At 40.2% G+C, this 18,394-nt stretch overlaps 1 protein-coding gene across 1 annotated transcript; it reads left to right on the top strand.

Annotated features, from left to right (window-relative positions):
* Window positions 1-3,556: 3,556 nt before the first annotated feature.
* Npm1 (nucleophosmin 1) lies at window positions 3,557-15,129 on the top strand. The gene is given in 12 exon segments (XM_036197563.1): window positions 3,557-3,760; window positions 5,184-5,263; window positions 5,669-5,788; window positions 5,996-6,089; window positions 6,706-6,812; window positions 6,915-6,976; window positions 10,784-10,841; window positions 11,107-11,190; window positions 11,846-11,947; window positions 13,825-13,899; window positions 14,777-14,786; window positions 14,789-15,129. Coding segments are annotated over 12 exon segments (969 nt in total). The 5' UTR covers window positions 3,557-3,702; the 3' UTR covers window positions 14,908-15,129.
* The last annotated feature ends 3,265 nt before the right edge of the window (window positions 15,130-18,394 follow it).

The raw sequence follows: 18,394 nt of genomic DNA, 5'->3' as shown, positions 1-18,394 counted from the left end.
ATGATATACATACAGGAAAAAGCATGGTAAAAGACACTCACCAGGACCAGGAATTAGGGAAATGGGAATTAAAAACCTAAGATGCATGTACACATGTACACACGCCCACTAGCCTTTCTAGGATGAGACTGTTAACAAGGATGTGCAGGCTGCTCTCGGATGCTGCTGGGGGCAGGGCAAGGGGAACAACTTTTGAAAATAGTTTGGTAGTTTCTTGAATTCTTTTCTTTTTGGAAACAGGGTTTCTCTGGATAACCCTGGCTATCCTGGAACTCTATAGACCAGGCTGGCCTCGAACTCACAGAGATCCGTGAGGCTCCACCTCCCTAGTGCTGGGATTACAGGTGTGCTCCACCACTGCCTTAGCCTTTCTGTTCCTTTTCGTTTATCTAAGAGAAACTGTAGGCCTCCATGACCACTGCTGATATACACAGAAGCTTTGGGGGAAAAACATTTCTCTTTTCAATTTATTTTTAATTGATGTAAAATGCATCTATTTATGATTTATGACATGCTTGGGAATATGTATACTGCATGGAATGGCCCATTGAATGTGAATCTGGGCATTTCTTCTCATATTTCTGTAGTCATGTGCTGTGATATGAAATACAGTTGTATAGTTGTCCCTTTGGTGTCCACAAGAGATCAACTAGTTCCAGAACTATCCTCATGCCAATACTCAGATCTGCCAATGGAAAGATGTGTATTAAATAGCACGCTATATATATGTGATAAAATTTGTTGAAAGAGGATTCTATTTTTATGTTTTAAAACATGCTCGAAACTACTAATAAAAACCTGGGATCATTAAACAAAAGAGTACATTTTCTGCCCTACAGGAATGTTACACAACCCCTACTCATTGCTCCTCAGTATGTTGTATCATGCAGAGACATCTAAGGCACAGGGGAAGGCAGGAAGAACTCCAGGAAATCATGGCTCTCCTTTTGCAGAGTAAGAGGTTCTACGCGGACATATACTGAAGGTTCCTGCCCTTTTACTATGTAAGTCCATTTATGTTTGCTTGTTTTTCAGGTCTCTGTGCTCAGAGTCCAAAGCAGGCCATCAGGAAGCATTAAAAACATGTTCTTAGAACTATACCTATGAGTTGGGCGGTGGTCTTTAATCCCACCTTTAACCCCAGCACTCAGAAAGCAGAGGCAGGCAGATCTCTGTGAGTTTGAGGACAGCCTGAACCTGATCTACAAAGGGAGTTCCAGGACAGCTAAGGCTCTTACACAGAGAAACCTTGTCTAGAAAAACAACAAAAAAAAAACCAATCCCCTCTTCCCCCCCAAAAAAAACCCTATACCTATACTGATATGCATGCACTTGGAGATCAGAATGATACTGAGCATTTTCATATATTTATTATTTATATTTCTTCCTTTGAGAACTATCTATTTAGATAACTCATTCATTTTGATAACCTATTGTTATTAAGGTCTTTTTTAGTTTTTATATATTTGGATATAAATATATATATTTGAATATATATAAATGTTCAACTTGCATAGGCCTATATAATTGCAATGAAAAAGACAGTAAACATTCATTTATGGTTATTTTAAAAACACAGGTTTTGCCAGGCGGTAGTAGTGCACGCCTGTAATCCCAGCACTCAGGAGGCAGAGGCAGGTGGATCTCTGAGTTCGAGGCCAGCCTGGGTTACAGAGCTAGTCCAGGACAGGGTCCAAAGCTACAGAGAAACCCTGTCTCGAAAAACAAACAAACAAACAGAAACCCCACAGGTTTTGCCCGGCCGTGGTGGCGCATGCCTGTAATCCCAGCACTCAGGAGGCAGAGGCAGGTGGATCTCTGTGAGTTCAAGACCAGCCTGGTCTACAGAGCTGGTCCAGGTCAGGCTCCAAAGCTACAGAGAAACCCTGTCTCAAAAAAAACAGAACCCCCCCCCCCCCCAGGTTTTATTTTGTTTTCGAGACAGGGTTTTTCTGTGTAGCCCTGGTTGTCTGGAAACTCGATTTGTAGACCAGGCTGGCCTGGAACTCAGAGATCCACCTGCCTCTGCCTCCCAAATGCTGCTATTAAAGGCTTGCACCACCATTTTTAAGGCTGGCTTAAAAACACAATTTTTTGTTTTGTTTTGTCTTTGTTTTTGTTTCTCCGAGACAGGGTTTCTCTGTGTAGCTTTGTGCCTTTCCTGGAACTCACTCTGTAGACTAGGCTGGCCTTGAACTCACAGAGATCCGCCTGGCTCTGCCTCCCAAGTGCTGAAAAACAAAACAAATCCTTGATTCTAATACAGTGTAGGGGTCTTGATTAGGTTCATTTTCTCTGCCAGTTAAAGAATTAAAGGCAGGCTGTGGTGCTGCATACCTTTAATCCTAGCATTCGGGAAGGCCACTACTGCTCGGAAGGGGAGAATCTAGGAAACAATGAAGTAGTTAACTTTGACCCCTACTGGCTCAAAGAACATCCTCCGGCACCTAGACTAGATGCTTTCTCATTTTGAATGGCCAAATTCTGTACACTTATGGTTTTCTCTTTTCCCGTCTATCTCAGTTTGTTTACAGACAATACTTCCAAGCTTCAGGATTTTCTCTAGTAGTTGTAAAGTGAAAATGCACTGGGCCCCATTCACATATTGATGCTGATTTTCCCCTCCAAATTTAGGATTTGGTTAATAATTGGCTCACGTGTATTATGTATAGCTGGTCTTCCCAACTGGAGTGAAGAGTCTGGGAGCACGGGTTCTCTCAATAATCCTTACATTTGCTAGCTATGTTGGGATTAAAAAAAAGATTAGGGCCGCTCTCAAAAGCACCCAGTGCTGAGGGATGTTTGTCACGGTGCAGTTTAAAACACTAATTGCCAGCCAAAGATTCAAATTAAGGCTCCTGTATGTCTTAAAGTCACATGCTTTCATTTGGACTGATGATGACTTGCGTGCCTCAACTGCGCACATTCTTCTAAACTTTTCCAAAGATGCTCTTTGCAGGTGACTGACTCAGGCTCCCTTTGGTCCCCTAAATGACGAAAAGCTGAGAACTTTGACTTTGGAGCTGCTGCCTCAGAAAGACATAAAAAGCATGGCTGACTAGTGGCAGAGAATTATTCTCCTCAATGACTGGTTCACTCTGCCTTTGGTTCCTGAAGCTCTATGGGAAAAAGATCAAGCCTTCGAGCAAGTCAAACCCTGAGGAGATTATGCCTGTTGCAGGTCCACCGGGAACCGGAGGGCGGGGAAAAAGGGAAGGGAGCCGCCGCCTGGTTCCCTGGCAGCAGCCGCCATCTTTTAGGGTGGGCTGCGCAGCCTCTCCGCAGAGCGCCCGCGTGCAGAGGCCCAGAAGACGTGGAAGCACTGGAGGCCGGGAGCGCGCTACAAAAGGAAAGCGCGCCTGCGCAAGGGCGACTGCGCTGGAGGGGCGTGGCCGGGAGCCAACGCGCGTGCGCATTGCGAGCCCGCCAAGCACCTGGAGGAGGTGGGGGGGCGAGGTAGAGTGGCTTGGGGTAGGAGAGCGCTTGCGCAAGAACGCGACGGTGCGGGAAGTAGGGGATCCGGAGCTCACTCGCGGAGGCGGGACTAGCGCGGATCTCGCGAGATTTCCTGCGGCCATATATACGTGTGGCGAGCCCGCGTCCTTTCCCTGGCGTGATTCCGTCCTGCGTGTTTGTTCTGAGCAGCGGTAGGCAGTTTCCTCCGTCCGACCTCTCTCACACCGAAGTGCGCGCCTCCGCCTCATGGAAGACTCGATGGACATGGACATGAGCCCTCTCAGGCCTCAGAACTACCTTTTCGGTAACTGCCTGGCGGGGAGGGCTTGGGCAGGGCCTGGTGGCTGGGGGGGCGGGAGTCCAGCCGAGGCCTGGCGTGTGCAGGACGCGGCGTGGGTGGAGGCCGGAGGGCTGGGAGGAACCGCCTGGGCCGCGGGGCCGGGATGAGAAAATCGAGGCCCGGAGGAGAGAGCGGCCCTAACTCAGGGCGGGAGCGGCCCAGGCTCGAGCCTCGGGCGTTGAGAGGTCGGTCGGCCGAGGGTGCGGACCCGTTTGCGGCGCCAGCAGGGGCTGCGGCGACGCTTCATCCTCGAGCGTGAAGAAGTCCGCAGGGTTTGCCTCCACGCAGCTGTTTTTCATTGCTGGGCCCCAGGCGGGTGGCCCGGGCGGGTGGTGACTCTGAGCGAGGCCTGCGCCCCCTTGATGGGCCGCTACGTGTGCAGTCCGCTAGGCTTTCCAGGGCCCTCGCCTCCAGTCGGGTACACCCAAGGGGTTCGGCCAGTGTGGGGGGGCTCGGCCCCGCAGGCACTCTGCTGCGGAGGGGGCTGCAACCCCTGGGAACACGTGGTTGCCACGTGGTTGGGGGTAGGGAGGGGGTGTGGGCTCCTACATCCGGGCTCTCAGTGTCTTGTCAACCCTGAGCCGTGGGGTCTTGTTCTTGTGTCTTAGTTAAGAGTGCTGGGCGGGAAATGCTTAAGTACTGGTTTTGAAGGTCTTTGTTCAAGTCTTTTCGCATCCACCGTGGTGGTGGTTTTTCTTAGAGACCCTTTTCTGCCTCTGCGGTAGGTGGAGTCATTCCTACGCTGCAGATGACTGTGGTCAGAGTGACTTGATGTGAAAGAGTATCACTAAATCAAAATCATCCTTTAATCTAGAACTGGTGTTTTTCTTTTTTGTTGCTGGGGTCCGGGAGAGAAGTGCTGTATTGAGCAGGTCAGGTTAACTGGGCTTCTGGGGATCCCACATTAGCTATGCTGAGATTTGTTAACAGCAGTAAACAATGGCAGTAACTTGTTTTTTTAAAAATACATCACATTAAAATAATTATTTAAAAAAATCTGCGAGTGTTTAAAACGTCCACACTAAGCATAAAGGCTTTATACCTAGACATCTAGATAGCTACACATAAGCTGTCCCTATGGTGATGTGTGATGTAATAGATTTCCTTCAGAACGTAGGTAAATTGGCTTTTTGAAAAAAGTGAGAAATAATAGTACGTTGTGTTTAGCTTTAGCCACTATATAAAGTTCTGGGTTTTGTTTTTTTTAAGAAGTTTGAGCCTTTGAAAAAGGTAATGGTGCCCCATTCATTGTTGACAATGAAATACTGTGAGAAAATGGAACTTTTATAGGCTTTGTGGAGTGGAATCCACAGAACTTTTAGTTGAAAAAGTAGATGAGGTAGCGATTGATGTTCATCTCTGCTAGGTTTGCTTTTTTTCTTTACAGGTTGTGAACTAAAAGCTGACAAGGATTATCACTTTAAGGTGGATAATGATGAGAATGAGCACCAGTTATCACTAAGAACGGTACTTAAACTTTGAAACTGCATTAAATTTCAACCCCTGGGTTCTTACTGTTGTGATTTTTGTTAGGAGTTCATGCTTAACTGCTGGAAAAAGTTTTTATAACAGTATTTTTTTTTTTTTTTTTAATTTTAATGTAGCTCAGGTCTGCACTGGTAACAAAAAGCATCTTTGTCACTTAGTCTTCTGTAGTCCTGGACAGTGCTATAATTAGTTGCCTAGTAAGGCTCTGCAGGAATGTGATCTTTTAAGTCTGCTGGCTTCATTAGTGGTATTTCTTGGGAACATAGTCTTTCTCAAGTACATTAAATGGGATGATTAGTTAACTATCAGTAGTGGGGACAGGCTAGTTAAAATTTTGAAGGGTATTCATGAACAGCGGAGACTTAAGTATCTTTTTGTTCACAGGTTAGTTTAGGGGCAGGGGCAAAAGACGAGTTACACATCGTAGAGGCAGAAGCAATGAACTATGAAGGCAGTCCAATTAAAGTAACACTGGCAACTTTGAAAATGTCTGTACAACCAACAGTAAGTACATTTCTAAACATGGGATTTTGGGATTTCACATTGGGTCTCTTAAGACAAATTTAAGATACACAAAGATGCTTCAAAAAGCTACATCTTCTGTGCAATTTTGTGTTGCTTCTAAATAGGTTTATTGATGTATAAGTTTGCTGGTGATACTTGGTGTAAAATATTCACAATGTTTAATGATTGAAAATTGCTCATTTTTAGGTTTCTCTTGGGGGCTTTGAAATTACACCACCTGTGGTCTTAAGGTTGAAGTGTGGTTCAGGGCCTGTGCATATTAGTGGACAGCACCTAGTAGGTAAGTTTTTTGTTTTTTAAATCTACTATGGTATTTTCTGCTTAGTTTCTAAGTGGAACTGGCTTTTTTCTTTTAAACATTTGTGTGTTGGCATATGTTCCATGGAATGTCCAGGTCAGACAATACAATTTGCCTAGAGTTTTCCTACCACTACATGGGTTCTGGGGATTGAACACTGATCAGGTTTAGACACAAAGAAAGGTCTTATAACTAGTTAGGGTATCTTCTTAGATCTCAGTTTGGACTTTGTAAAGCATGCTTTAGTTCTAGTTGTCTTATGCCAAAATGGGAATCTGGTAATGTATGTTTAGAAAGGTCTGATTTTTGTTTATTAAAACTGCGGTGAACATTTTAAAGTTTCTGATCCTCATTTGCTACCCTTAATGGAGTTTTTTCATGTGGCGGCTAGAGAGATGGCTCAGCGGTTACAACCATTGGCTGTTCTTCCTGGGGACCCGGGTTCAATTCCCAGCACCTACATGGCAGCTCACAACTATAACTCCAGTTTCAGGGTATCTGACATCCTCACACCGATGCACATAAAATAAATTATTGGAAAAAATACCATGTGTTATCTACTGTTAAGTTTTGAAAAGTATGTCTAATTTTATTTTAGCTGTAGAGGAAGATGCAGAGTCAGAAGATGAAGATGAGGAGGATGTGAAACTCTTAAGTATGTCTGGAAAACGATCTGCTCCTGGAGGTGGTAACAAGGTTCCCCAGGTAAAAAGATTTTTTTAAAGTTAGAAGACATGTGTTCTGCCTTTCAGATTGGTTAACCACTAAGGGATGGCTCTTGTTCATAAATGTCTGTTTTTCTTTAAGAAAAAAGTAAAACTTGACGAGGATGATGAGGATGACGACGAAGATGATGAGGATGATGAAGAGTAAGTATATGTAGTGTTTTAGAAACTTGACATTACATATACAAAGGGTTTTAGGAAATTGATTTGCCAATGCACTCTTAAAAAAGTGGTTGTATGATTGATGTTTTAAAAGTAAAGATTGCCCTTTTTTTTTGTTTTGTTTGTGTTTTGCGAGACAGGGTTTCTCTGTGTAGCTTTTGCTCCTGTCCTGGAACTCACTTGGTACTCCAGGCTGGCCTCATTCAGATCGCCTGGCTCTGCTGGGATTAAAGGCATGTGCCACCACCACACGGTGAAAGTAAAGATTTCTGTGCCTGTAAAGGATTTTGGCCTGTGACTCTTGTTTCCTTATGACAGGCTACTATAATGGGACATTGTTTTTTTTTTTTTTTTTTGAGTTTAAAATATGGTTAAAATAAGATTTCATTATGATCAAGTGCTATCTGTAATAAACAGATAAGAAATGTCTTAACATGACAGTTTGTTGTCTTTGAATATCTTGTTAGGGGTTCTGGGATTGGTCATATATACATATATATATATACACACACATATATACATATATATATATGTTTTGAAAGAATATTACGCCGGGCGGTGGTGGCGCACGCCTGTAATCCCAGCACTTAGGAGACAGAGGCTGGTGGATCTCTTGAGTTCAAGGCCAGCCTGGTCTACAGAGCTAGTCCAGGACAGGCTCCAAAGAAAGCCACAGAGAAACTGTCTTGAAAACAAAAAAAAAAAAACAAAAACAAAAAACATAAAAAACCCCGTATGTTTCATAAGGATGAAATACTTGGAACAAATCATTTTAGGTAATGCATGACATTACTTAAATATCTTGTATGAAATTACATGGTTAAGGATAGCTAAAAAGATAACTCAGTTTATGTAAATTGGCATTGTTTCTGGTAACAAGAAAGCATTTCAGCATTAGCTTCTAAAGCCAATGTCCTGTGTCGCACCCCCCCCCCACACCCCCAAAAGGTTTACTGTCTTGGATCATGCATGCTCTCTGTAGACCAGGCTGGCCTCCTGAGTGCTGGGATTAAAACTAAAGCCAATTTTATACTAAAAGTAGTATTAAAAAAATCACAAAAAACATTGGGTTTATTTTATCATGTGATTAGACACAGTATAAATTTTTTTAAGATTTATTTTATTATGTATACAGTATTCTGCCTGCATGTGTCCCTGCAGGCCAGAAGAGGGCACCAGGTATCATTACAAGTGGTTGTGAGCCACCATGTGGTTGCTGGGAATTGAACTCAAGACCTCTGTAAGAGCAGTCGCTGCTCTTAACCACTGAGCCATCTCTCCAGCCCTGTTTTTTGTTTTTTGAGTCCAGGTTTCTCTGTAGCTTTGTGCCTTTCCTGGATCTTGTTCTGTAGTCCAGGCTGGCCTTGAACGCACAAAAGATCTGCCTGCCTCTGCCTCTCGAGTGCTGGGATTAAAGGCGTGGGCCATCACCACCTGGCTTTATGGTATAAATTCTAACAAGACAATTTTCCCCAATACTGAGAAGGTAGTTATTACGTGAACTTCCTGCTTCTATTTAATGAGACTGGTGTGGAAAATCTGTGGCCACAGTTGGTAGAACTTGTGAATTAAACTCAGATCTGAATTAACTTTGTGTACTCACTATATATATGCATATATATATATGCACATATGTATACGCACATACATACTTAATGGGTACTTAAGTGATCTTACTGAGTAATGTGATTCACTCCATTTTAAAAAGCCTACTGTCTGAAGAGTATTTTGTACTTAGAATTCATCTTAGAGCAAGTGCCATGTGCATCCAGATCATAATCTCAGATCTAGATTGTGAAAGTGAGAAGCATCTGCTTTTTTTGAGATGTTAAATAACACTCAAGTAGTTGGAGATGGATTGTTCTGTTAATTGCAATCTGGCAGCTTAATTCTAATGGCACATATATCTTTAGGAAGAGCCAATAAGCCTTGCCAAACACTGCACACACATTGGAATGAAGAAATGTAAAAGCAGAGGAAAGCTTTGATTGTCCCAAGGAGAAGCATTTAGACAACAGCGGTAGATTCAGGACAGACTTAAAATTTTTATTGCATATTTGTGTTTTTAAATTTATTATGTATACAGAAGAGGGCGCCAGATGTCATTACAGATGGTTGTGAGCCACCATGTGGGTGTTGGGAATTGAACTCAGGACCTCTGGAAGGGCAATCAGTGCTCTTCAACAACCTTTAAGCCATCTCTCTAGCCCCCCCAAAGATATTAACACCTGGAGATGCTGGGGATAGAACCCAGGGCCTCATACATGCAAAGCATGTACTCCACTACTGAGCTACATCCCCACTCACCCTTATTGCATGTTTGTAATCCTGCATTTATTCTCCCACATGGATGTTTCACTGTTTGGTCCTGGCTGTCCTGGGTCTCATTGTGGCTGGCTATGAACTCGGATCCACTTCTGCCTCCTGATACGAAAGTGCCGATATGAAAGGTGTACCACCACAGCCTTTACTCTATGCTCCAGGATTCCTTACGCTGTAGTTAGCTACTTGTGAATTTTGTAGACTGGCCGTTTCAAAGTAATATTTATGTCACATAACAGAAGATGGTTTCATTTGCCTGGCTTCACTATTTTTTGCAAAAATTGATAATTGTACTCTAACTTTCATGGGATGAGAAATCTTGGAGATACGCTGTTACTGTGGACATTGGTTACTGTCGACAGTATATGGGAGTTCTTCCCAAGTTAAAGAGTATTATCTTCATGTTTGGTTTACATTCCCTAGATGACTAAAATGATCATCTCATGTTTATTGACTATATTTTTTTTTATTCCTTGCACAATTAGATAACAAGCATCTTTGCTCTTTTGGTTTTTTGAGATAGGGTTTCTCTGTAGCTTTGGAGCCTGTCCTGCACTAGCTCTGTATGTAGACCAGGCTGGCCTCGAACTCAGATCCACCTGCCTCTACCTCCCGAGTGCTAGGATTACATGTGTGTGCCACCACCATCCAGCTGCATCTTTGCTCTTATTAGGGGGCTATCAAGCAAGTTAATTCTTATAAAGCTTGGTTTCTTTGCAAAATGTAGAAACTTACCAAAATTACTGTAATGAAAATTAGCTTTCAAGTTTTGTAGCTTATTCCTTATTGAGACCAAGTATGAAAGAAAAAAACCCTTTGGTTTTTCCTTGTGCAGATAATTTTCTACCGAGGTTTCTTGAATATCTGAATTTTTTAGGGCCAATAACTACAAATGAGTAATTTATGTTCTGAGGAGTGTTGCCATTTTAGCAGTATTAACTACTGATTTAATTATTAAGCAATTTACTACTACAGCAAAACTAACATTTTATAACTCTTAGCAACAAGTATTAGTAAAATACTATATTTTAAGTACTTTTGGTGAATAATTTTTGGATTTCATGTGCATTCTTGTTTGCATGCATATAAGTGAATGCGTCAGATCCTCTGAAAGTGCAGTTAGCCAGTTAAGAGCTGGCATGTGGGTGCTGGGTATTGAACCTAAGTACTCTGGGAATGAACAGAGAATACTCTTAACTGCTGAACCATCTCTCCAACATTGTTTTGTTAGATTCTTAAATATTTTTGGTTTTCCAGACAGGGTCTCTAGCTACAGGCTGGCCTCAATCAATTCAGATTGCCTGCCTCCGCCTCCTGAGTGCTTTGATTAAAGATGCACTGCTCCTGCATAAACAACACGTTGCTAATCTATTCAGATACTGGTGCTGTCTGACTTGTCTTAAAACATTGCTGAAGGTGGCTTCTTTTGTCAAATTGACCAAATATTGTTGATTGTTTTATTTATAGTGATGATGATGATGATTTTGATGATGAGGAAGCTGAAGAAAAAGTTCCAGTGAAGAAAGTGAGTACATACCATGCCATGAGGTTGAGGTTGTCAGGTATATAGTTAACAATAAAAGAACTTGGAATTTCTTAGTGCTAGTAGTGAAAACTGACTTAGTTGGTTTCATATTAAAAATTGGTCTGAAATAGACTTAAAGTTTGAAAGTGAGAAAATTTACCTTTCCCAACTGTTTCAAACAATTCATTGCATATATACTAGTTTAGGACTCTTGTCTACTTGCTGGAGGGCAGTCCTACTGATTAAGGCCATTCTCTAATTGCAGTCTGTACGAGATACCCCAGCCAAAAATGCACAAAAATCAAACCAAAACGGGAAAGACTTAAAACCATCAACACCAAGATCAAAGGTAAGGTCCCAGGAAATAAAACGGACAGCATTGCTGTATAAGAAACTAGTCTGCCTAAAATTTGGTAGGTGCTTGAGGAACTTAACCCTAGCTTCATAGTGCAGTGTTAAAATTCCCCAAAACTTAACTCTGAGCTTTGTGTTTATAATTTCATTTTTATTTGCTTGTGTGCATACATATGCCCACTGCATTTCATTCAGGCCAACACACAGGAGTTGATTCTCTTAAAGATGCTTGTCACCTCCAAAGCCAGATGGTGGTGAATGTTTTTTTTTTTAAACACTCAGAAGCAGCAAGATGCAGGCTGGTCTGAAGTATTCCAGGACAGCCAGGAAGGACTGTTAAAATTAACTTGCTTATCAGGTTTGGCAGCAAGTGCCTTTACACTAACCTTGAGGCAACTTTCCTGACAATTAGATTTTTTTAAAGAATGATCATTTTGGTTTTCTGAGAGTCACGACAGGCTTTGACTAGTTGCAATCATCCTTCAGCCTTTGAAAGGATGAGAATAAAGGTGTGAGATACCACAATTATGAAGTTATGTATAAGGTTCATATTAGCAACTTTTCCATACTTCATCTATAAAGGATTGTAAGAATAATTGAGACATGATAATTGTTACTTAATAAGAACTGTACCTTTAAACTTTTTCCAGGGTCAAGAGTCTTTCAAAAAACAGGAAAAAACTCCTAAAACACCAAAAGGACCTAGTTCTGTAGAAGACATTAAGGCAAAAATGCAAGCAAGTATAGAAAAGGTGAGTAAAATTACCTTTGAATGGATTGTCTTTTTCCCCCACTGTGTATGGGTGGTTGGGTAAAAAAAATAGATTATTCATAATTTTTTTGCATATATGAACTATGCATTACTAGAATAAAAAGTACAATAATATTTAACTTAATATTAATATTTAACTTAATATTTAACAAGTGAGAACATTGCCTTTTCTGAGGTTATGCTGTAGAACCAGCAGAGGGCGTTTGGGTTTTCAGTATAATTGAAAACAGCTGGAAAAGTAAGAATTTAAGTCATTGGCTGCTTGAGATTATTATAACAAAGAAAAAAAAAGGATCACCTTTAAGTATTTCCCAGGAGTATGAATAATTTCTGTGCCCTCTATACCAAAACATCCTGAGTCCATGACCCGAAGTTTGTGTGTGGCTAATAGGCTTACATCTAGTCTTAAATATTTATCTTTTGCTGTTTGGCTGGTACTAAAACTTTATGGACCTAGCTGTGTAAAAAACTGGGATAATTAGTTCAAATGTTTTCTTTGAGAATTAAAATTCTCCCAATTGTGATTCTAACATGCTAGTTACTAGGAATAAATGTGGAATGATAAGGAAAATTGTCCTTTTCCATGTTTTTCCTGTCCCATAGGCCTCACATGGCTTCAGAAGATTTTCTTCCTTTGTGCAGCCACCAGTGGATTGGAAATTAGCACTTTAGTGCCAGCACATAATGTTTACACTGTGAACTTTAGCTTTCCTGGTGTCACTCACTGATTTATTTATCCCTTGCATACACTGCTAAACTGGTGCCCCTCCCCCCCATTTTAATGTGGTCCTATCTCCTTGGTTTAATTGCAGGCGCATTGAACAGTCCTGGGCACTACTGGTAAATTAAGCCCAAAGATGGGGAAAGAGGAAAAGGAGAAACAAATATAGTCCATACTGAGTACCATCAACAATCCAGACTGAAGTCTTCTATTTTAATCTCAATCCCCTTTCCTGATTGGCCATCCATTCCCCCCTTGCACGCTGGAAGCAATCTCTTATTTTCCTAAAGCATTTTTCTTTCACTCTTGTGATGCAGAGAACTTTACTGCTTTCTACACTTGTGCATATGCCTCATCTCTGACCATGTTTTAATACCTTTGTATCCTTAGCTGCTCAATAAATTTTTGAATGAACCAAATAAGAATGTATGTGACAATATTTTAAAATTACTGTAGTGACTTACTTTCTAGGTGATGGAGGCAATTGTTTCTCACATTTGGAAGGAGCCTTACTCTGGGCTAAATATATAAAACAGAATGCAAAAAAGTAAAAATTTGGTTAACCAAATGATGCATTTAATGAAATGAAATGAGGGATGGTAATTTGTAGTGTAGTGGTAATTATTTTATGCCGATAAATTAAGGTGTTTAGGAATTTTGATGATAAAACCTCAGGTATTGGTGATATTACTGTGTTAATTGCCTTATTCATAATTTGAAACAAATGCCAAATTTGTGCTACTTAAGATAATTAAGAGATTAGCTACTATTAACTTCAATTTGTTTCTAGGTAAATGGTGTGCTATCCAAGGTTCTTTCTTGGGAAACAAAGTTCTTTATTAAAAGATTGGCTTGAATTTAGTTTTGGGTGATAGAGGGTGCTAAAACTAAAATATTGCAGAATATGGTTAGGCACCCAAATCGACTGTATTTGTATGCCTGTAGAATTATCTATAGTTTGAGTTGGACTTTCAGCAATTGATAATGTGCTGCATCTTAGGTTCTATGTGGGTCCCAATGATGACATTGATATGTTTAAAGTTGAAGGGACAAGGAATGACTTGTTCATGTAATGGCATGCAAATCTCAAACAATTTCTGTGCTTATCCGTAATGAATTCTTTTTTTCCTCAATAGGGTGGTTCTCTTCCCAAAGTGGAAGCCAAGTTCATTAATTATGTGAAGAATTGCTTCCGGATGACTGACCAGGAGGTAACTGATTTTCCTGTGGACATAAGAAAACACCAAACTTTTCATTGTGATTTACGACTTTTTTTTTTTTAACTTTTAGTCTCCTAAGTTGTTGGCTCTGTGTAAAAGGTTCCTAACCACAGACAGTTCTTAAATACATGGAAAGAATTTAATTGGCAGACAGAGCAGATAAATTTTTTAGTACACATTTTTCCCAGCTTTTAAATAGTTGTTAAATTATTTCTTGGTTACTGAACTTAGTTTTACTCTTGGTAGTGTGTTGGCTAAGAAAATAGGCTGTGGTTTTCCTTTGCTCCATTTGGCTGTTTTACAGTCTGAAACTTGCTCTCTTAGGAGTGATAGTATCTTCTCCAGATACTAGATGGGTTAAATTTGGAGGTAAGCATCATAAAAAGCCCCCTTAAAGTGAGGTTTTATGTAAATATCAGAAAAGATGTTTTTATGGTGCTAGAATTCAATTGGACCATGCAAAGGCAAAGTGCTGCCAGTGTCTTCCCAGTGGCATAAATTTCAACTTTTTTAAATCAAAGCTAGAAGTGGGAAAGATAAAAGCAGTTAAACTGGTGTTAGATCTTTTTGTATGAACAGACCCTTCAATCAATAGATTGCAATATCAGGTTTCTATACTTAACCTTTTTACATTAAGTTAGGAAAGTTGGGCAATTAACCATTTGTATTTAAGCATTCTTAAATTCTGAAGACTAAATAAAAAGTTGAGCCACAGGCTATGAGGCAACATTGTCTAGGTAGCTAACCCCATTTTTACGCTTACTGAGGAATCTTCTGCTTTATTGAGTTGGTAGAATGAAAAATAGTGAATTGATGAGTGTATTGATTTGTATAGTTAAATTTCTTTACCATTTTTTTCTCTTTACAGGCTATTCAAGATCTCTGGCAGTGGAGGAAGTCTCTTTAAGAAAATGGTTTAAACAGTTTGAAATAATTCCGTCTTACTTAATTTCTGTAACAGTTGATATATCTGGCTGTCCTTTTTATAATGCAAAGTGAGAACTTTCCCTACTGTGTTTGATAAATGTTGTCCGGGTTCCATTGCCAAGAATGTGTTGTCTAAAATGCCTGTTTAGTTTTCAAGGATGGAACTCCACCCTTTACTTGGTTTTAAGTATGTATGGAATGTTATGATAGGACATAGTAATAGTGGTGGTCAGATGTGGAAATGGTAGGGAGACGAATATACATGTGAAATAAACTCAGTATTTTAATAAAGTAGCACTGTTTCTATTTGCTTATTAAACTGTTCCATACTTTGAAGTTAAAAATTTCAGTGACCTCATCATTCATGCCTCCCCAACTATTTCTGACCAGTTTTGGTCCATGTAAGTTTAGTCATGGACATTTAGGGACTAATACCCATTAATCTGATCTAAATTGGACCTAACCAACCGTTGTGATTCATCCTGGTACTTGAAAACAAAACTGAGTGTCTATAGGAGGATTTTCCGTGTACCCCCATTTTAGTCTTGCTGGTTTTAAGTGTGTTTTCTGTATGATGTTTCTCTACAATTTAACAATTATAAGTAATCAGTTCTGTGCATTTTCTTAGTTTTATTTTTAACTTTGCAAATGGTTGGAGTATCTAATCTGGTTGGTGATTGAGATACTGAAGTTATCCAGAAGGCTGAATATAGTACTGTTTTGTCTATTCCAAAACATTTTAAATTTGAACACTTTGTAACTTTTCAGTCAAGGGCTTTTTTTTTTTTTTTTTTTTTTTTTTGCCAGAGCTGAGGACGGAACCCAGGGCCTTGCACTAGCTAGGCAAGCAGGCTACCACTGAGCTAAATCCCTAGCCCCTTCTTTGTTTCTTAGAACCTTTTTACTGGGTAAATTTTAAACATACAGGTACACAACAGGCATACAATCATGACATTTTTAAATTTGGTAAATACACAATGAAGATTAAAGTAAAATTTTCATACTAAAATGGATTGCTTGATTTCTGCATAAAGAACACTTGGCTGAATATTTTTAAATTATAGGGTGATATCAATATGGAGAATACCATTTTAGAAATACAAATGGTAAAAGTATGTTTGAGGCATTTCAGAAGCCTGGAACTATCCTACTTGCAAGCCAAACTTGTTACCAGGATGAAACTCAGATAAACAAGCGTTTTTTCACTATCATCTAAAGATGTTAGGTACATTCTGAGGAAGGATAGGAAAACATGAATTCTTACACTTAATGTGGGCCAGTCACCAGTTTCAGGTAGTGCCTCATACAGAGTATGGTTAAGCAATTAGTGCTGATTATATTTTCAGAAGTGGAGTTAAAATTTACTTTTTGACGTATTAGTGGAAGGAGAGGTCTGAGAACTGCTTTGAACTGCTTTTGTCTAAATTAACTCGGTGAAAGGGACATAATTTGTTTCCATCTTGTTGAATGAAAGCAGTTTGGTTGACCAAAGTTCCATCCTTAAAAGTTACACACAAGACTTGTTTGCTAACTTGGGTTAAGATCGAAGTACATAGAATATAAAAACATTGTATTGAAAATGCTTATTGTGGGAAGGCAAAGCATATTGGGTATGGGGCTGCATCTGCAATTTCTTATTTGTGCAGTGCAAGCTTATGTCAACTACCCATGTGAGAACTATAGAGCTCAGGTAAAATAGTGTTGGCTGGAATACAGGCTGAATCTCACCTGCTAGATGCACATGCTATTGTGAGGCACTAGGAATAGGTATAGGGGCTTGAGCAGGATGCATTTCATCTTTGTCTTTATACACTATGCAACAGACTTCAGGAATGTTCCCATTCAGGTTGCCTGTTTGCTTTGTTAATAAGAACCGTCATTTAAATACCATATACTGTGTCCACAATTCTACAAGTGCTTGGGGATAGATAAATGAAGCAGGGCTTACCATTTTATTGTGTATGCTGTTCATAGTCTACCTACAAAGGTGTGTAGCTTTATTAGAGTAAGGACTTGAGTGCAGGTCCAGACCACCACATACTGGAGACCTGAACAGGCTAGACTTGTGCTGCTGTTTTTTTACTTTTTGTTATACTGAGCATCTGACCTTGTTTGCTCATGTGTACCATTATTACTTCACTTCTAGTCCTCCATTTTATTCTATACTTATCAGAAGTAGTACCTGGTTTCTGACCTTGAGTTTCAGCTCTTAGTGATCAAATAAATGTGGCAGCAGATAATTAGAACAAAATTACACTGGTGGAAGAGAAAGAAAGGATCTTGTCCTAATGGACTATTGTTGGCAGTGTTGTTTGTACACAGGTGGGTTTGTTAACTGATGTATTAAACTATAATCCCTGAAAGATTATTCACAACTTGATTACTTACAAAGGCTGCTTGCCTATAAGGTACTGGTTCTGTTCTTCACTGCTGTCTGGTCACCCAAAAAAATTATACTTTGTTTTCTCTACCTTTTGGTCTCAAAACCTATGTGTTACCAAGGTCTTTGGACTATTATTCTGCAGTTTCTTACACCCCCCCCCCCCTTTAAAAAGAAACTTTTGATTAAAGTTCCCCAGGAAGTGTATTTATTTACATTTGGGGTATGCTTGCATGATTGTTAAACCTACATGTGGAAGCCTGAAGACAAGTTCTCTTGTATTTACATGGGTTTCAGGTTCTTCTATGGAGTCACCTCATTGTCATATGCCCCTTCCCTCCATTTTAAGCTACCTTGTCTCTCAAACAGCAGTGGAGTAAGTTATCAAATTAGCACAGTTAAGTACCATCTTGAATGTATGCTTATTGGTAACATGAAAGTGAAACTGGGCTTCAGGGTGTGTAATTGAGAAGGAATGATCTAAATTCAACATTTTCCCTCAACTGTTGAATGATCTTGTCTATGAAGTTGAGTGATGTGGAAAGACTGGAATTAAGGTTATTGACAGCAGAAATGTTTGGTTGTCTTCAGTAATGTACCAGTTCTCATTGTACATTCAGCCGCTGTATTCTGTAGGCAAGAAAGAACACACATCTAGAACCACAGGTGCAAATACCCAAGCACTTACCCACTGAGCCAGCTCTACAGCCCCCACCCCCTTTTGTTCTGAGACTCTCATGTACCACACCCAATGGCTGAGCCCAAGTATGAGCCTGGAGTGATCGGCAGCTTCTACCTCTGGATTGGCAGGGATTAAGGGGGTGTTGGGAATTGAACTGTTGGGTCTCCACTGAGCTACATTCCCTAGGACTTGTGAATGAATATGTTCACAATGCCACTGGATTTTGGGGGTTTGGGACTGTCGTGAGAGATGAATGAGGCCATCAAAACATTCTAGGTCACGACAATAGTTAACCATTGCAAAACTAATGAAAACTGGTAATAGAATGCAGATAGGAAAGAATGCTTAGCCAGAAGATAAAACCTATACATCACCTCCCAGGGTGTGTTGTGTGCACACCACACACTTTGATAGTCTAGTCTGTAAAGCAAGGCCAAAGTCATTTGGGTTCATTACTATTTGTGGTTTGTCTTTTCACTGTTTTCAAGATTGGTTGG

This window comes from Onychomys torridus, chromosome 8, assembly GCF_903995425.1.
Source record: "Onychomys torridus chromosome 8, mOncTor1.1, whole genome shotgun sequence".
NCBI lineage: Eukaryota > Metazoa > Chordata > Mammalia > Rodentia > Cricetidae > Onychomys > Onychomys torridus.
This window is presented reverse-complemented; position numbering and strand designations above follow the sequence as displayed.